At 45.6% G+C, this 20,918-nt stretch overlaps 1 protein-coding gene across 2 annotated transcripts in view; it reads right to left on the reverse strand.

The window, feature by feature from the left end:
- Positions 1-20,918, reverse strand: part of Nck2 (NCK adaptor protein 2) — a 140,373-nt gene that overhangs the window by 27,951 nt on the left and 91,504 nt on the right. Inside the window, exon 3 of one of the 2 annotated variants that reach the window (XM_047523318.1) lies at positions 15,277-15,515. In XM_047523318.1, the coding sequence (XP_047379274.1) occupies positions 15,277-15,502 (226 nt within the window). In that variant the 5' untranslated portion in view covers positions 15,503-15,515. Of the gene's footprint in view, positions 1-15,276; positions 15,519-20,918 lie in introns of both variants that reach the window. The other variant, XM_047523317.1, reaches the window with a different exon arrangement.

The raw sequence follows: 20,918 nt of genomic DNA on the forward strand, positions 1-20,918 counted from the left end.
AGTCAGGAGCGAACCACCCGCACGTACCACACCGACCTCACCCTGTGACTATTTCTTCAAGACCTTCGGCAAAGCCTGGAGACCGTTCTGCCTGCTGGTGAGGGCGGGACCGCTGGGCTGTCTGGTGGCGTCACCGTACCCTACCTCCTGATCCACTGCCACCTTCTCCTTTCTCCACTTCAGCTAGGAGATCACTTTTGTTATTCTAGGGTGTGTGCACCCTACAGTGAAACATGCTACGGAGTGCCATACAAAACCCCCAGGTTCAGGGCGAAGGGTGCCGAAGGCCAGGAGAGGTGAAGGAGACCCCACAGGCCCTTGCCGCAGCCACCTCGCCTCACGGTACGTCTCTCTTCCCGCAAGCAAGGTGCCTCTTCCAGCAGGTAGACATACCAGAAGCCAGCCAAGGGACAGAGACACTGGGGCCCTGCCCTCACCACCATGATATGGTCCCCAGGTTCAGGTCTCAGAATCTGAATTTCCATCCCTGATAAGGAATCTCATTCCTTTGTGAGCAGGCAGGCAAATAATATGACCGAATATTTAAGCTTGAAAACAAACAATAAAATATGGTTTAGAAATGTAAGATTTTTCTCACAAATATGAAAGTCAAATGGTAACAGATGCCAAGGAAAATAATTTTAAAGTTTTTTGCATTATAATTTTTAATTAAAAATACATATTTAGTACCTTTCAACACATATACCGGATCCAGGAGCATGAGCATTTCTGAATATGCAAAAAAAGGGTGTACAAGACATGACACGGATTAGATGTGACACTCTGAAGCATGACTTAAGTGCCAACCCACCAGCAAAAGTTCAGCGTGCACGTAATTTTTCAAGACCACACCTGCTATGTAAAATGAAATGTGACAAACTAATAAAATCAAGTACATGGACAGCATGCTCACAGGGGAATACACAGGTGGCAATGGCTGGCAAAACTCAACTGAGTCGCACTTCAGCTGACTTTCTCAGACCCCACTTGGAACCCAGCTTCCACGCCCCACCGCTCTTGACCTCTGGAATTCTACAGCATCTCTGTACACAGCTGTCTCCTCTGTGCCAGAGGGTGTGGGCAGCAGTGGGGAGTTGTCAGGAGAGAGGAACAGCTGAGGGAGGTGCTTAGCACAGTGAGTGGCACGTAGCAGGGGGCCAAGTGACATCTGCCCCCGTCAACAGCAGATCAGCTACTGTTAGGGTAGGGGACAGAGAAGGATCCAGTGTTAGAAAGGAGAGGTGGGCTTTCTCTTTTTTGGGGGTGGTGTAGGTACTGGGGATTGAACCCGGGGTGCTTATTAACCGCTGAGTCACATCCCTAGCCCTTTTTCATATTTTATTTCAAGGCAGGAGCTCACTGAGTTTTTCAGTGACTTGCTAAGTTGCTGAGGCTGGCTTTGCACTTTCGATCCTCCTGCCTCAGCCTCCAGAGCTGTTGGGATTATAGGCAGGTGCCATCATGCTTGGCAAGGTAGGTTTTCTCAACAGAGGTGTGTATGTATTTGTTTTGTCCCAAGAATGCTCCTTGGGGGCGGGTATCACCTTCCTCCTGATCTTGGAGTCAGGGGCAGCTAAGATACAAGGCTCCCTATGAATGTCACAGAGAGAATGCAGTCAACACAAAACTAGTCTTAGTGTAGGAAATAAAACAAGCCAATTTCCCAGTCAAGGGTGGGCAGAAGGGCTCAGTGGCTCACTCACTGCTTTGTTCAAGATGGACAAAGGTGACAGATGCTCAGTCCTCTGGAGCTCCTGGGTGCTTCCGACCTGCTGCCATCCTGGAGAAGGTCTTGGATGCACCTGGGCTCCTGCCTCCGAGCTCTGGTCCCCTGGTGTCCTGCAGGGGACAGTGTCCAGCCTGGGGCATGAAGGGCCTGCTCCTGGCTTTGCTCTGAAAGACTGCAGCCCTGGCCTAGCCCAACTGCCTGACTTTCACAGGAAAGCACTGGAGCAGATGATCAGCTGGGTCTGCTCCAGACTTCAACAGACTGTGCAAACCACCGAATAGATTTCACTTTTACAAAATAACTGTGTATACTTGAAATTAAAAAAAAAAAAACAAAAAAACCAAAAAAACCCACAAGGGGATCAAGTGGTCCTTCAGGCACCATGTAGCCAACTTTTGTCATTGCTGCGTTTTCTTATTAGTACACCAGGTTAAACATTGCAGATTTGGGCAACTTAAATTAACTAATGACGAATTTAATAGACAATGAGTGTATGCTTACAACAAATCTGTGCTCTAATTACAAACACCCACTTGTAAATTTTACAAGTTGGCCAATCAACTGCTATCTATGTCCCTTAAAATGGATGGAACTAGAGACCATTATGTTAAGAGAAATATCTCAAACTCATAAAGTCAAGGGTCATGTGTTTTCTCTCATGTGTGGAAGCTAGAGAGGAAAAAGGAAACGAAAGGGAGGGGGTGGTGGGATCTCAGGAAAATCAAAGGGAGGTCAGTGGTGGAAGGGATGGGATGGAGGGGGGCGGGAGGGGGAGGTGTTGGGAGTGGCGTTGCCAAGTTACATTATCATACTGTGTACATGGACAAACACGGAACAACAAATCCCACCATTATGTATGACTATAATGTACCCATAAAACACGTGGAAAGAGGAAAAAAAAAAAAAAAAACACAAAAGCAAGATTCTTGCAAACAGCCTGCTTGCTTCCTTGAAGAAAATGCAGTGGCTTCAAACCTCAAAACCTCACAAGGAGTTGCCCTCCAGGAGGCTTCTAAGGCAGTGAAAACAGAGGACAACCTGGGTGCATTCACACAGTCCAAGAATTCAAAAACAGAGAAGGAAAGCAAAAGCATCCTGGAGAAAGAGACTTCTGGACAAAACGTGACACCTGAGAACATAATGGGTGACATGGAGAAAACCTCCCAGCTCCACCTGCTCAGGCTGAAGTCCATTCAGCCTCTCCCCATGTGGGCCAAGCAGGAGCCCTCGGATGCCCCCTGCCCTCCACTGCAGAGAGCAGCGTGAGCACAAGGCAGGGGACTGACCAGGACAAGGAGCCACCAGAAGTAGTTGGGTGCAGACTAGCGCCAATGCAAGGGTCTCAGTAGTTGGCAGTGAGCACTGTGCCGGTCAGTAACACCCCTCAGAAGTAACACCTCTCAGAAGTGAGAGATTTTACTCTCACTCCCAGGCTGAATTTTTAGTTTATGATCCTGTATTCCAAAACCTGAGTAACTCCTTAGTGAGGAAGGGCGATCTTTTGTTCTTTAGAAAGCTGAGAAGGCTGAGATGATAAGAAGCAATCAAGATGCCAGTCACCACAAAATACAGTCATCTCTCGGTACCCTCAGAGGATGGTTCTGGGAATCCCCCATGAACACCAAATCCAGGATGCTCAAGGCCCTACAGAATAGGACCCAGCACTTGCAAAGATGACTTCTGATACCAAATACAGTATCAAGTGCTGTGTCAATCACTGTCATACTCTGTTGTTTTAGGGAATCATGACATGAAAAAAAAAAAAAAAAAACCATGACTGGACACGTTCAGTACAGAAGCATTTTTCCAGACTATTTTCAGTCTTCTTGCAGCTGGTGGAACCCACAGGTGTGCATCTGCTGGCACGTGGGCCTGCTGTCCTTGATTTGACATTCTGCCCCTCGTCAGGACACAGGGATATCGCCCAGCCTAGGGCCCACTGGCACTACTGGACACGGCAGTCTGGGTTTCATGTACCCCACGATCAACTCCACGCCTGCTTCTCCATGGTTTTCTAAGGTACGGGCCCCCCGCCCCCACTTCTGATGGGCTCTTCTGGCTTTTTTGCCCCATTAGTAATTTCTTTCAAAACAATCTGTCTCTATTTTCTCTCTAATTACCCACCCACTAATCTGTTGTGAGTTGTTTTACATTTTTGGTTCTAAATACTTGAAAGCTTATTATATACAAGAAACAAATTCGGGTTTATTTTGGGTGGCTGGCACAGAGCCACTGTTGAAGTTTCCATAGTACTCTGCGGTACACGTGACAGCCTGTTTCTACTGTGACCACTCTCACAAGGCAGAAATGCAATGAATTCTAAATTATGATGCATTACATTTAATTCATGTTCACACAATGGGAGATTATACAACAGAGAGGGAAAAAGTAAACCTGAGGTGCTGAAGTGCAACTCTGAGAAGCCAGAGTCCCTGTCTTCAGCTGGTGAAGAGATGATAAAACAATCCCGCTGCAGAAGTTGAACATCTGAAACAGAATTAAGATATTGGAATTTTTTCCTTCCATTACATACAAAATTTTCAAGAGGAAGAGTTAGTTTCAGTAAGTGTCAGGACAGGCACCCTGTAGGACACTGGACTAACTACAGTGACAGTCACTACTCGTAACAGCCAGGAGTCATCTGTAACGTGTTCCTGCAAATATACGTGTATATACACTGGGAGAACGACACAAATGTTAACTTCATCTCCTTCTTTTTTTTAGGGGACTGGGGACTGAATTCAGGGGCACTCGACCGCTGAGATACATCCCCCGCTCTATTTTGTATTTTATTTAGAGACAGGGTCTTGCAGGGTTGCTTGGCACCTCACTGTTGATGAGGCTGGTTTTGAACTTGTGCTCCTCCTGTTTCAGCCTCTCGAGCCACTGGGATTACAGGCATGCCTCACCGCGCCCGGCCAACTGCATTTATTTCTGAGTGATGAGATCACAAGAGATTCACTTTCTTCTTTATTCTTTTCCATATATTCTAATTTTTTTTTTGCAAGTATGACTATCTTTAAGACAAGGGACAGCTGATTAATAGTTTTGTAAAACACAGGCATTTCAGAGGCTATAATCCCGGGGAATGCCTGTTTGCAGAAACACATGTCGTGGAAAGAAGTCACCCAGGACAAAGATGGCTGAGACACTAGGTGTGCACCATCGTACACACGTGCCCTGGACAGTACTGCTGCCAGGACACGAATCCATTCGTGAAAAAGGAGGTGTGTCCTGGGACTCCAGCTCCTGAGGCATTTGAATGAATGGCTCTTGCTTACCTCAGCAATAAAGAACCAGGGCATCGTTACTAATAAGGGGTCATCGATCCCTTGGGCCAGGATGGACGCTCACTGAAGGAGCTGTTCTCTAGCATTTTCCAGGCTGTGGAGGGGCAACAAATAATCACCTATGCAGGTGGGGGCCAGGGAGTGACTGCAGAGTTCACTGATTTCAGTGCCGTGCAGGAACCAACAACCAAGCAGGTTCCTCTCTCCCTCCTCCCCTAATCTGAGTCCTGAGACTGAACGATAACAAGAGGTTCAAGTCAGCCCAACCTGGGTTCAAGCTTCAATCCCCTCACATTGGGTACATCACTGAATTTCTGAGTCTCAGTTTTATTACATGAAAGCAAGGTTATTCTTATGTGCCTCTAGGGTTACAGTGAAGATGAAATAAAGTTGTGGGTGGGCACTGTAGTAGTATCTGGCACGAAATAGGCGCTTAAAAGGAATTAACCAGTGCTGTCCACTTATGGGGGAAATGCATGCAAACTCAGTTGGGGGATCTGGCCGGGGCTCTTCTGCTGATGAGCTTTTGGCCTCACTGCAGTGTGGGGCCACCCGCTCCTCAGCGAGGGCACAGATGCTATCACCGGGTCTCCGTGGCCTTCCGCAGGGCAGGCTGCAGTGATGGCTTTCAACTCACCAGTTCTTTTCTCCTGTTTTCTCTTCAGCTCTCTAGTTACTCTTCTATGGATGTCAACTGTGTCCAAAGTCATCCATTCACAAAGAAAAGGGGAGGGGTGGGATTGTGGGCAGAAGTCACAGATCCTTCCTGAAAGTTCATGAGTTCTGGGTTTGGTGGGCCAAAGTCATGTCCAAAGGGGACAGGAAAATAGCCAGAAGTAGACAGGAGGCCTGAGGTCAGTCCTCAAGACAAGGGAAAGACTGACAGTTTGGCTGAGGTACCTCAGGAGCTGCCTCAGAAATGCCTCAGAATGATGCTACATGACATCATTTCCATGAGTCCAAAAATAAAATTTACTGAACCAATGGAAGTATGTACCATGGTTTGAATGTGTCCCCCAAACTCACGTGTTGGAAACTTAATCCCAATGTAACAGTGTGGCGAGGTGGGACCTCCAGGTGACCAGGCCACGGGGCGCTGCCCTCATCCGCGGATGCATGTGCTAACTCGAAAGTGGGCTGGTTACCACGAGAGTGCGCTGCTCCTGCTCTCTCGACTCTCTGGCTCTCGCTCTCCTGCCCATCTGCCTTCCACCATGGGACAAGGCACAGGAGGGCGCACCCTCCAGGAGTTCTCCAGCTCCAGAGCTGTGAGAAGCAAGTGTCTCTTTTTCTTTTTTACAAATTACCCAGTCTGTGGTATACTAAGGCAGGATGACAGAACAATAGTGGGGATTTTGTGTCCCCTGAGCTGGAGATCCAGACCTGCAGCTTCCTGCTCGGCGAGTCCGCTGGTATCTGCCCTCAGCTCAAACCCACATGGGAACTGTCCTCCTGGCTAGTTTCTCTTCCTGCTTCCCTAATTCTCTGAGTCTTTCTGCTGTTTGTTCAGGCTCAAAACCCTTGAATCATCTGAGACTGATCTTTCTAAGTGTCCCATACCCAATCAACACAGTGTCCCAGGGGCTTTAATTCAAAGACTCCCTCTTCTCTGTCACCCTCCACTCTCACTGCTAAGCTCAGGGCTGAAGATGTCATCCCTGGGTGACTCTGAGGACTCATCCCCAGCCTCTGCTGACAGGTTCAGTCCCAGACTGAAGACCAGGCTCAGGATGCCTACCACACAATTCCAGGGTCATCTCCATTAGCCAAGTGGAACCCCTTGGGGGTTCTCTTTTCAAATGGAATCAAGTCCGTGCGGTGTGGGAGCCCCAAACACCGAGGGCTCCCGCTGATCGAGTCCATGGGCTCACTGAGTACCTTCCACACTTCTCTGCCCCGTGGGTAGCTGGCGCGCGCGCAGGCTGAGGCTCCCCTTGTCAGCCAATCCCAGCTCTCTGTGAGTCTGATCCTGACCAGAGTCATGCTTTACGTGAATGACCTCCCTTTAACCTTCAAAGCAGAGACAAGCAGTCGCTTTGCCCATTACAGAGATCATGCAAATGAGGCTTAGAGTTCAACACCTTACCCAGTCACTCAACCAGCAGGTGACAAACCTGCTAGCTGAATGGAGGTATTCTAGACTCCAGGAGCCCTCCTTCCTAACCACTGTCATGCTGCTTTCTGATGCACAGGTGCCAGACTACACGATTCAGTTCTAGTATCCAACGGGACAGGGCGACTGTGCTACAGTTTGAATGAGGAGTACTTTGTGCCAGTACTATTTCCCCAGTTATTTTACAAGTTCAGATAGTCAGGGACTAGACCTTAATCTCCTTTCATATCCCAACCCGATGAAATAACACCAGACCAGGCCCTCAAGTCTGATCCGAACACAACCTGTTACACTGGTGACCCCTACACAATGCCTGCAGCCTATTTCAAAGCCTTTGGTTATTGTTTTCAAAGGTCACCCCGCAGGGAAGGCAGGGACTTAGGAGGGATTTTCAAAGGACAGAGAGAAGAATTATCAAGCCGAACTCAGACTTGGCTTCCACGACAACCAGGCTGTGGCATTCCTACCCACATTTCAGTTCCGACCTCAACAGTTCTGCCCTTGTTCAGACCCGTGAGAACATTTATGAACCCAGTGACAGATCCAGTCCTCGACTGCCGAGACGAGAACTCCCTGACCTCTCCCTGCAACCAGGGAAGGCTGGGAGCCCAGGAGCTCCCCAGTGACCCCTACTCTACCTCTGTTAAAACCAAATGCACAGATGGAGCTGGATCAGAAGGGTCCGAGTGGGTCCAGCAAGAAGCAAGGATTTCCTCACTTGCATCCTGGACAGGCTGTTCAATAATGAAGAGGAAATCCTGAGTCAGGAGTCGGGGAACCATTCCGATGAAGAATCAGCTGGACACTTTGACATTTGGTGTTTTCCTCACATTTTAGATCCAATAGCAGCAGAAACTCGATGATACGCTCTGGTCTCTGGAAAGCTCATGCCAAACCAAAGTCACTGTAAGCACCATAAATGCCCAACAGAGCTGGAAGGCCAGGTCACAACACCTGGGGCCATGAGCTCTCTCTATGGCCTGGAGTGATCTCTAAGTCACTCCTTGGTGCATCCACATATTTTAAGGGGTATAAGAACAGTGCAAAGAATGTGACTTTCCTTGACCCACTAAAGACGAAGCTGGTGACCACTCTTATCACCCCAGTATTCTGCCCAGAATCATACTGGGCAGGACACTCATTGAACAAGGACATTCACGGGACCCAGGAACTTTACAATGATACATTATTACCACCCAATCCTCTGTCCTCACTCAAGTTTTGCAAATCAGACCCTCGCTTTTCCTCTAAATCGAGAACTTGGCATCGCGGTGTTCTGCAAGTGCTGCCTCTGGAACAGTCTCCCCTCAAATGCACGGAGAGGCCCACCCCTAACCTAGATGGTCAACTTGGAGTAAGAAAAAAATTCAGATTGGAGCTGACGTTCCCGCTGGGCCTCCTAACTACAACCGATGAGTTCCTACAGTGGGCACACAGCCACTCTCAGGCCGAATTTTCCCATCTGTAATTAGCCATGCTATCAAGGCAAACCTTGAGTGGTATCACCTACCTTTATATGAGCAATTCATGTTTTCATAAATTCACATACAACATGATGAAAAGCATTTTTCCTTTTGAACTAAGTCACAATGGTATGCTTAGTATGAAACGCAGGCTCAAGAGTTCCTTCTCACTGCCCAAATCCTTCCTAGACGAAATTCTGGAGTCTTTATTATTGATATGAAAAATGCATTTAAGGGTAAACTGCTTGGTGAAGGGTAAAGTCCCGCATAACTCCAAGTTGTCGCTCTTATTATGTTTATTTAGCAAGCTCGGGCTGCAGGCAGCTAGTGAGCCTGGGCACAGCCCGTCTTCTGTTGCATTCTATGGCCGCTCTGGTTCCTGCCTACTACTTTCTATAGCCAGAATCCTGAATCAGAAAATTTTAGGACAGTCTGATCTTAATAAAATTAATGAGTGTGACTAAAGCACTTGTGGTGTCTTTTGTGACAAACAGGCGTGCTTTAAAATGAGAGAAAACTAAATGGCACTAACAGCTATAGAGCTTTAAGTCAGCAGACACATGAGAACAGAAAGGACTTTTCTCTTGGGTCCAGCACAGTCCCATGGTGGGCATTCTACCCCAGAGGGGTACTCAGGACCAGGCTTACCAGTCACACTTCCTTTGACAAACACATGAAGCCTGTATACGACGCCATTCAAGACTGGCGATCCTAATGCTTAAAAAATGCTCTAAGGACGACTGGTGTTAAAACCAGGCAGGTTTGGGCTGGGCTATAGCTCAGTGGTGGAGCACGTGCACCATCCAAGATACCCCGTGTCTCATCTTCAGATGCACGACACACACACAGGCAGGGATATATGTGGAATTTGTTTATTAGCCTTCCCACAATCTAAAATCAGACTTGATAAAGGTATAAAAAGTCACTAATGAATGCCATTCTAATGCTCTCTTCTCCCTTACAGAGGCATGCATCTCCTTAGTTTTCACTGAAAACTCATTTAAAGTGTTCCGTGGTTTTCTGTGTACACTGTCCCTGCCTCTGCCTACACGCTTCCTGCACCAGGACAGACCCTCCTTGACTACTTGGCCCACAATCCCTCATTCTTCTCAAGGGCAGCAACGAAGCTCTGAGCATGTCTTACAAGTCAGAGGGCAGAGAATGGTCACACAGGTGGCAATGTCACCTTGCCCCAGTGCACAAGCAGGCAGCAGGGGTCAATCTACACTCCTCCTCTCCTAATGGTGCCTCACATGGTGCCCACCCCTCCTGCCAAGTTCCCAGCTCGCTCCTCTGCCTGCCTGCTTTACACCTTGGTCTCCCATCTGGCCCAGTGGAGGCTTGTCTCCTGGGCCTCCCCTTTTTCCATTCCTGGTTCCTCCTCAGCCCTGTAGAGAATCATGAATGCCTCTGCACGAATCTTCAGCTTGTTCATCAACGCCCAGCTAAGAGGCTCAACTCCGGTACACGGCCCCCAGGGCCTGCATGCACGGTCTTGCCTACCAAATAGGCCTGATCATCTACCTACCTCCCCGCTGGGAACTTCATGCCCCAGCAAGATGATGCTACTCCACATGCCGACACACACAGGGCCTCACAGATTCCTGAGTTTGAACAAAACATTTAAGCTCCCCAAGAGCAGGGTCCCTATCCATCTGACCTCTGGGACAGAGGTTGGCACTAGGCAGGCACGTTTAATAAAGGTTTGTTTCCTGAAAGCCCTCTTCCCTGCTCGGCAGTCTCTGAGCCCTTCTAGAGTCTGCATTTGGAAACTTCCCTCCCTGTAGGATTTCCCTGCAGTTGTGGGTTCTGTCCCTCCTCTGCCTCCATTAGACTTCATCCTAGCAATCATCCTACTGTGCAATAGGAATTTGATGGCCTGTTCATTCCCTTCCTCTTCCAAACGGAAAGGCAACTTCAGGCAAGGTCTAAGTTTGCAGCTTCTTTTCAAGTTCTGCCTTTACTCATGGTGGGTGTTTGGAATTGATACTTTCCTAAAGCAAATTTCTTAAAAACACATTAGTTTAGCAGCTACAGAAATAAGTGTCTGGCTTGTGTATTCAGGCAGTAGGTGTGTCCAGGAACCTGCTAGGTGGATCCGAGGTAGAGCACCACCATCACTGTGAGGCCCTCGTGCCCTGTCAGGCACAACCCTCCTCCCCTCAGAGCAGAGCTACCTTGACTCTAACACCAAGGATTTGCTTGAACTGTTTTTTTGACTTTATATAATGGAATCAAACCGCTGTACTACTCTTGTATTTTTTGATCAGTTTAATGCCAAAGTCAAACCCAACCTCTGATAACTGTGTCAACTTCTCCCACAGGAGATGCCCCACTCTGGGCCCAAAGGCAAAGCCAAAACCAGGGAAAGGCTAATTTACAGGTGGGCAACCACTGGGGAGCCTGTCTCAGCAGCCTCCCTGTGCTCCACAGGTCTGGTTGGGAATCACTGGGGTGGGAGTTCTGATGGGTTTCTAACTGGCCTTATGTACGGTCACACTGGAGTAAAAGCTAGAACAGCAACCACCAGGGAAGGTCACTTTCTGGTTAGAGACATTAAAAGAGGTAGTGAGCAACAGGCATGCATCCCAATGAACAAACCCTCCCAAGGAAGATACCCTTTGGATTATAAATGGCCTGTAACTTCCTGGTTATGGTCAGTCCCCAGAACTTGAGTGAGCCACTGAGAAGAGAATTAGCCTTTGGGACTGTGGTGGACTCCAGTTAGTATCAGACTGATAATAAAAACTGCTCTTCAGTAACTTGCAAGGAAGTCTTTAAAAAATACCTCTCTGGGAGCATCTTTCCACCTCAGAAGATATGGCACGGTGCTTTTAAAACACAGCTCACAGGGTTTTGTAAGTTAAGCTGCACTGTCAAGGCCAGCTGGTAGCCCGAGACCGCCCACTGCTGAGCTCAGCACTGTGCAGTCTGCGCCTTTCAAGATATCAAGTGGATTCTGCCCGCAGAAATTGTTCTTGACAATTGCTCCTTGTTATCTGTGGAAAAGTTCTCTTGACTATTCATGATCATAAGCTGAATATGAGAAGAGATTCAGTGTGTAAATGTTTTGCCTGTGTGAAAATAAGAGCTTATATTGTTTTATTCAATGATAAATTATTAAAGGAAAAGAATGTTAATGGTTTTGTCAGAGAGAGAGAGAGAGATCTTTTTGTTAAAGGTACTGCTTTCATCAAGTTGCTCTAACAAAGTATTCTAAGTAACAAATGAAGTTCACTACCAACTTCAGCTCAGTAGCTGGGTACAAGAGAGCAGGAGGGAGCTGTAGAGAGCTGCCATTATCTACAACTGTAACATAATGCTGAGACTTTGTGGGGGAGTCCAGAGCCATCTGATTCCAAACCTTGGATTTTGGTATCAGGTGGATTCCCACAGCAGTAAAAATTACCAATGTGGATGATACCACCAGTAGATAATAGAACCTTGAAGCACGCAGTATAGTTTTCAACACTGCTCGTATTCCCAATGTACAGCGGAGATCATTTCTGCTCTCTGCACAAGTGGTCTATAAAAATCACACTCACTCTGAAGCCACACTGATGACAATAATTAAATAGGAATCTATGAATACTTTGGCTTCAATCTTTACAAAAAGAAAAGAGATTACTGGGAGGCAAGTGGGGCTACAGAAAGGTGCCTACCTTCCTTCTTGTCTATAAGCTTTGTGTGGAAGTCAGGGTAGGAAGAAGTCACTCCATATGAGAACTTCTGGTCAGGGGGCCTCCCTTGCCACTTGATCCCGCTTCAAACAGGACCAGTGGGGGCGGGGGGGATCACACACAGCAATAACAAGATCCCTTGTCATCAACAAATAGCAAACTCTCAGTGAGCATAATAAACACATCAAAACAAAACACCCTAAATATGGGACCACCTCTCCCTGGTGATGGAGTACTGACCCCAAAGGACTTGAGGCTATGAATATCAATGGATACTAAAAAATCTGGATGGTCAAAACATAGTTTTGTCTATATTTTTACAACATATAATGCTTAACATAAATATTTCCAAAGAACGGTGTGGCCTGACTTGAGACTGAAGCCACAGGAGTGCGGTCACTCTCCAAGTCACTTGCTCGGCTCAGCCCTAGAGGGCACAATGGGAGCCAAGGGAGGAAGTTAAAGAAATGCAAAAATTTGATTCTATTTAAGGAAGAGCTTTCTAACAATCTGTGTTCTCCAAAAATGGAACTGGCTGACTCTAGAAGCCTAAGCGTTCCAGCAGAGCTGGGCGGCCATCTGTCAGGGACAGCGGAGCGGGCCAGCACCAGGTCTGAGGCCGAGCTCCTGGATCCAGTCTGAGAGCCTGGGTGTTCACGGACGTGTTGAACTGATCACATCTCGGGGAAATTAAACTCCCTGGGGGAGAGGGTACGGATCACAGCTTCCACTTGTAACTTCATCTTTTCTCCTAAGAAACCAAGCAAGGGGAATGATGGGTTACTCAAAAAAGCACTTCGAGATAACCCAGAGGGCATGCCTTGCCTTATTCACCACTTGCCAATTTCTGGGCATTTCATGCTTTACTAGAATCCTGATAATATTTTTAAAAAGAAAGAAAACAAAAAAAAAAGGAAAATAAAAGGAGACAAAACAAGTTAACAATGTCTAGCATCACCAAAAGGAAGGTACCTTGTAAAAGGCTGAAATTGGAAAAAATAAATAAAATTAAGTGCCAGACAATCTTACAGTATTTATGTACCCTAACTGCCATCACTTCTTTACCACAGAGTTAATTAAGAGTCACAAGTGAGTCAGGCACAGGGGCACGCACCTGTAATCCCAGGGGCTCTGGAGGCTAAGGCAGGAGGATGGCGAGTTCAAAGTCAGCCTCAGCAACAGTGAGGTGCTAAGCAGCTCAGTGAGGCCCTGTCTCTAAGTAAAATACAAAATAGGGCTGGGGATGTGGCTCAGTGGTCAAGTGCCCCTGAGTTCAATCCCTGGTACCCCCCCCCCCACAAAAAAAAAGAATCACAAGTGTAGGAAAAGAGTACTTCTTTCATGTGCCATGCTTAGGACAAAAGAGAAAAAAGGAAAAAAAAAAAAAAGACAAAGGGCAGACAGTTCAGTGGAAAAAACCAGACTCCTAATAAAAAATGGAATTTCTGCATCAGGCTCACAATCTGATGGTCACTAACCTGGTGACTCAAAGTTCTGCATATCATTTCTCTCTCCAAGGCATGAGAAAAACTGTAACACAAAAACCCGACCCAATAAACGAAGACTTTACATGATTTTCAACAGAGAGTTTATACCTTCCAAGACTGCAGAAAATGAAAGATGAACATTCGCAACACTCACAACGTTTGGTGTATAATTTCCTTTTGAGTTTTCCCACAGATTCCTTACCATCCCCCTCAAAATGAAGTAAATCCTTTTGTTAGACATCAAAAGAAATAACTAAGTAAATGCTGTCCAGGTGATAATACTGACTATTTCAACTGTCAGCCTCTAAGTGATAACCTAGCAGTATTGGCTGTAAACATCTCTGTACTCACAGTGGTAATGATGGCTTTAAAAATGTCAGCTCAGATCAGTCACTCTTCCAAAGAACCCTCGTAATTATTTTCTCTGATCATCTGAAGCAGGAACTACTGCGAGCAAGTCCCATGTGCATAGGAAGGTAAGGCTAGATGTCATTCATGTTCACATGATGGGAAGTGGCAGTTCCCATGTCCTGAAACCCAGTGACGGGATTTAGATGTGGTCTGAGTGTGTCCAACAAGGACCTGTCTTCTGAAATTCAACCTGCACAGTGTGGTATCAGGAGGGTGGAAACTGAATCCTGCTATGGTGTTTAGGAGGCGGGGCCTTTGGGAGGATGAGGAAGGTAGATTCATTAGGCTGGAGCGCCATGATTGAATCCTGGTGGTTTTAAAGAGAGAGATTAGGACACACATAAAAAGTGCATGCACACGTTTCTTGTCTCTTGCCACATGACGCCATGTACCAGACCCAGCCTTTCAAACTTGCACAACAAATTGTGAGCCAGATTAAATCTTTAAAAAAAAAACAGAAGTTACCTAGCCTCAGGTTATTTAGTTATAGTGACATAACACAGACTAACACAGCAGGGGGAAAAGGAAGCACGAAGGCAGAGAACCAGGCAAGGGAGGACGGAACAGAGCTCCCGGAGGCGTCCACCTGAGTAGCCCGAGGTGTCCACTGACATCACACAGGTACCTGCCCTCGGCAAGAGCCTGGGACTGTGCTGGGAAACATCATCCACCTGCGGGTGGGGCAGTTCCGCCACCTCCTTCTCTATGCGTAAGAGTCAAATGGATGGGATTTTGCAGGACAGGGAAGATGTGACGGAATGAATGACAGAGTCAGCACTGTGGACAGTTTTGGAGGTGGCCATTCCCCTTCCGTATCCTTCGGAATTTCGATGCGGGGAGACAGATACCTGTGCCGGGGGTCCAAAAGCACAGAAGTGTCAATTTACATAAAACTCCAAACTCTAAACATCTCCGTGAAATGACACACAACATATTTCTCCATCTTCATCCCTTGATTTAATAGATTTTAGAAAAGGCAACGAGGAAGACGTCAACATTTCAGATGGACCTTTTTAAGAGAACAACAACGGGAGCAAACAGGAAGATGCAACGTTTCCCCGTGAGACGCAGGCGGCTCCTGCTCTCCACCCGGGCGCACTCACCTAGGGTGTCCTTGAGGTTCTTCACCAGCGAGCCCTTCTTCAGGCTGTTCTTGCGTTCCACGTAGTTGGACGGCACGTACCCCGTCCTGTTGGCCGCATTCCGCACCCGCCACCACGTCTTGGAGTCATCCAGCAGCCACAGGCGCTCGTTCTTTTTGATGTCGAGCTCCTGGTCCTGCTGGGCCGTGTAGTCCCACTTGGCTATGACAATGACTTCCTCTGTCATCTTTCATGGAGTCCTTCTGCCAGCAAAACACGTGAGACACTCATTAGAGGACCACCTGAACACCTCACCCTCTGACCAGCTTGCAGCATCCGACGGTGACAGAGCTCATTGCAGCCCTGCTACCCGCTGTCTCCAGGATATCGAAGACCTCAACCTTGAAATGACCTTCTGTCCACAAGCATTCATGTTTTGCTTAGCAACGGCAACCCTGAACAAATCCTGCATTACTGCTTGTTGTACACTGGGAATCCTGCACAATCCACCAAAACCGGATACAAGCTTGCCCAATCATTCGAGGTGGCAATGTTATCATGAAATGTGCTCACTCAATGAAACCACATTACTTCCTCATGGCTGACAGGTTCTTACTCACTGTCTTGGTACATGCTGAGGTTACCAATGCACTTACTAAGTATAACCCGCCCACACTAGTTAGAAATTAAATTGAAAATGCAGTGTTAAATGTGGTATCCCAAATTGGATCATGAAACAGAAAAAGGAAAAGTAGTGTCAACATTGGTGAAATCTGAGTAAAGGTCTAGGAAATACAAATATACCAATGTTAATTTCTTGGTTTTGACAATGCAACCTAAGTGGAAAAGTGAATATGTTAACGCCAGTTAACATTAGTGGAAACTAAATAAAGTGTATACAGGAACTCTCTATGTCATTTTTACAACTTCCCTGTAAATTTTTCTTGAAAAGCGATGCTCACATGAAATCCTGCACATAGGTGTTTATGGCAGCTTTACCCATAATTGCCAAAATTTAGAAGCAGTGAAGATCCTTCATTATGTGTATAGATAAAGAAAACTGAGGTATGTACTGACAATAGAACACTATTCAGCACTAAAGAGGAACAAGCTCTAGAGCCACAAAAAGACAGGAATTACTGTAAATGCATTTCACTAGGTGAAGGATGCCCATCTGAGAAGCCTGGGTACTGGATAATTCCTATAGGCTCTCACTGATCACACTTTGGTCAGACTCCTCTGACTCCTCTTCACAATTAGGCCTTGACTTACGTGTATTTATATCTATATTTGTATCACCCACTGTTAGCAAGAATCCTGCCAAGCTGATGTGGACAGAATCCTCCACCTTCACTCTCTGATCAGGATCTTCATCTTCCTCCTTCCTCCACATGATGTCTGATCACCCTGGCCTGTTTCAGCAAGAATTCTATTAGGTTTGTTAAGCTAGAACCCTACCCTTCCCACAAAGTTTCCTCTTAGTTAATTTTCTTGCCCCTTTAGCTATCCATTCCCAACTTTTCCTGGTGTTTATTAGGAGTTGAACCCAATCTCTTTGCCCTACTGCAAAATTCCACTATAGTAGTCATTATGAATAAAGTCTGCCTTACTGTCCTTTAAAAAGTGTCATGAAAAGCAATTCCAACTATATGACATTCTGGAAGAGGCAAATCTATGGAGACAGTAGAAAGATAGGTGGTTACCAGGACTGGGGGAGGGGATGAGTAGGCAGAGACAGAATTCTTAGGGCAGTGAAACTACTCTATTTAATACTATAAGAGTGGACATATGTCACTATATATTTGTCAAGACATAAGATACATAACATCAAAAGTGAATGTAACATAAACTCCAAAATTAAAATAATAAACCCATACTATCTATCTAGTAAAGTCAATTTGGGAAATAATAAATACCAAAAATATACTGGAATAAATTAAATGAGTATAATTTCAGCAACCCCATACTTCTTAGGTATAAGATGTATTCTTTCAGTGGAAAAATTCAATAGTCAGTCCTTCCACTGGCTAGACAGTTCCCAAAATTTAGGAAGGAAGGAATGAAGAAAAGATGCTCAACTAAAACCTGTTTCCTCCCCCCACAATGAGTTCTTATTATCTTATAGGGCTGAGCTCAGGATTATGGAGGGAACTTATGACACAGACCACAGGGAAGCACGACTACCATTTTTAAATGAAATGACACTGTCCGCTAAAGATATTTAAAATAACACATAAATCTCTTTCATAAGTCGACTTCCAAATTTAGAGATGGCAAACCTTTTGGGAAGGAGAAAGGTAAACCTGATGCATAATGTAGACAAACATCCAAGAGGGCAGTTTATACAAAGCTTGTGTCTAAACCAGAGCCTTATCTACGTTCAGAAAATCTCCAGTCCATATCATGCAGCTCACCCACTTACTAAGGCAGATTAATTATTAAGCCATAAGAACAGGTTTTCTTTTTTATATAAAGGAGAAGGGAAATACAGTAACAGAACAAGGGACCCAGAGAACATTCCATTTGAATACCAGGTCTGCTTCTTGATGATATAATTTTTTAAAAAAATCATACAATTTCTAAAACAGTTTTTAACCAGCCAATCAACAACCGCCACACTCTAGAGAAGTTCTCCAATCAGTGCTGACCTTACACCAGTGGGTGTGCTTCAGAGAGTGAGCCAATCAACAAGTGCTTTACTCCAACCAGCCAATGGAAGACAGCTCCATTAGCATAACGGCCCACCTGCAGTTTAAGATCAACCAATCATTAAACACTTCCGCTTGGCCATGCTAAGGTCAACTGAAAGTCACTGCTTCTCCAAATCCAGGACAAATTCAGCTCTCTGCCTATGAGGCTGACTCAGTAGTCCTCCTTTCTGCAGTGAACTAGTGGAACCAATCCATCTGGTTCCTCGTTCTGATTCCGAGTTGTAGCCATGCGCAGATAAAATAAAAATAAAATCAATCATTCTGTACTCCCTTCGATGACTGCCCTTTACCAACACATCTGGGAAAAGCAGGTTGGAAGCCCATTCTGGAGGGTCTTGCATGCTGGATAAAAAGTTGACATCCCCCTGAGACCTCAGGTAGGTACTTCTTAGGAGTCCAACAGGAAAAACATGGTAATTTCAGTCAAGAATAAATTGCTATGGCATAAGGTAGGCTACACTAGAACAGGAAGCAACTGGATATGAATCACTAGACCACAATAAAACAGACATGCAAACTGACATAGGTTTCCAATATGGATAAGTCCCAACAGGGGAAAAATAGAGGTCTAACGTAGTACATTCTAACGACTACTTAACGTTTAAATTGGAGACAGTATTCTGATTGACTCTAAGGATAGAATCATAGAGCATAGGATCAAAGCATAAAGTACCGTTCTCTTTCCAACTTTGGCAGTTCAAGGCAATTTAATATTTGCCTCCATTTACTACAACTAGTTTACCACTGGGGTCTAGCTCCCATAGAAAGGAGTCAACAAATCTGATATGCTATAGCTAGATCACATCTTTTATGTCAGGTGACTGTGCTAGAACAGAGATTTGGCAAAAAACCCAAGTTATGCTTAAAAAAGCAGCTCTTAGAAAAACCTCACAAACGAGGCTGCTTTTTTAAGTCTTCAATGCGAGAAGATTTTAAAACAAACAGAATAAAACAGCTATAGCATTTTTGACTCAACAGTTTCCATTACCCCCTAAAATAACATTTATCCTATTTCAGGACCCTATTTTCTTTCCAAAAGCATAAGTTGTATCTTATTGAATTATGTACTTCTCCTAAGAGCCAGTATTGGCACAATGTCCCTAAGTGGTCACGGATACTTTCAACAATATCAAGGGTTCAAGCTGAACTGCTTGGTCATAAAGGCAAACAGAAGATGAGTCAAGGGTCTGGGATTTTAAACTTAACTGCATTGTTATTCCACCCTGGACTGGAGTTTATTCCGTAAGAGGGAACAGCAATACTCGCCCCAGAAGGTACATCTGCTGCTGAGGGAACATGGCAAGGTGATTGTGCGACAGTGGGACTAAATGTTAAGCAGGTGTGGGCTGGTGTTCTGCTTAGCCCAGCCGCCTCTCCTACCAGGTGGCTTAACAATGACTCACTCAGGAGCGTCTAAAGAAAGCCCCCAGCTTGCTGTTCGGCACAGAAGAGACTCAAAAATGGCAACTAAGATCACTTATATGTAGGGCATTTCCTACATATAAGGTGGGGGCCACTTCTGCCCAATTCTTCTATCATTCGACAAGGATTTGCTGAGTGCCTTCTGGGCACCAAGTTTCTCTGTGGGGACAAGACGGACCTGTTATCTGCTGTCTTGTTATCTAAGCCTGAGAGTAAGTGACATCTACTCAGAAATACCTTCCCTGGAGGCTGGATGCAGTGGTGCACACCTGTAATCCCAGTGACTCAAGAGCTGAAGCAAGAGGCTCTAAGTTTGAAGCCAGCCTGCACAGCTTAGTGAGATCCTCTCCCAAAACATAAAGAGCTGGGCGGCAGCTCAATGGTAGGCTGCCCCTGAATTCAATCCCCAGCACAACAACAACAAAAAAAGAAAAAAAGAGAAAGAAACACCTCTCCTGACCGCTCCATAGAAATCAGTATTTGTCCTGTTCTGGCCTCTGAGTTACTTCCTAAGGAGCCTCTAGTGCCACAGGAGATGACCTGTTCACTTATAGGCCTGGGAGGCCTCCTCATGTGTCGACAATGGCTACCGAGGCTTTAGCTACCTGGTTTAATGGAAGTTCAAGGAAAAGGCAAACTAATGATTCAAAGTTAACTTTCATCTGCATCTTTCACCTCCTAATCACTATGCCTTCCACAGAGAAGACCAGAGTCCTACAGCTTTTAAAAGCTGCCGGTTCCATTTTATAATATAAACCTTAGGGAGACGCATATGATTCAAAAGGCATGCACAGGTAGACAAAACAAGTCCAACATTTTACTCCCAGGATACTCACTAAAAATTTCAGGAAAATGCATTATATGTGTTTATGTATACAGACACCCCAAAATATACTGGTCTATATATGTGGGAAAATCATTTATATAGAGAGTAAGTAGGCAGAAGAAATTAGAACCATGTTTTTAAAAAGTCATCCCTCGATTTTTCAACACAGTTTGAATTATTCAAATATTATCTTTTTCACTAAGGATCTTTAGAACTTTTTGTAACACTCATGTCCGGGTGTGGGGAATGCAATTAACCTAATTACGGAAACATACTCAAATATAGGCTTTTACTAGATGTAGTAGGCAGAATAAGTGCCTCTCGGAGATGTCTACATCCTAATACTCAGCACCTGAGCGTGTTAGATCTAAAGCCAACAGGAATTATGGTTGCTAATCAATTCCCCTAGAGGTGTGGATGATCCTGGATTATCCAGGAGGGCTCCACAGAACCACAGAGGTATTGTCAGTGGAAAAGGGAGGCAGGGAAGTCAGAGAGACTTAAAAATGCTACCTGGCTGCCAAGGGATGAGGACAGTCTCTGGAGCTAGAAAAAAAAAAAAACAAGGAAACGGATTTTTCCCAGGAGCCTCCAGAAGGAACACAGCCCTGGTGACACCTTGATTTTAAACTAGTGCGACCTGTGCTGGCCTTGTGACCTACAGAACTGTTACAAGAAGAAACTGGTATTGTTTCAAGCCACTG

This window comes from Sciurus carolinensis, chromosome 13 (genome assembly GCF_902686445.1).
Source record: "Sciurus carolinensis chromosome 13, mSciCar1.2, whole genome shotgun sequence".
Taxonomy (NCBI): domain Eukaryota; kingdom Metazoa; phylum Chordata; class Mammalia; order Rodentia; family Sciuridae; genus Sciurus; species Sciurus carolinensis.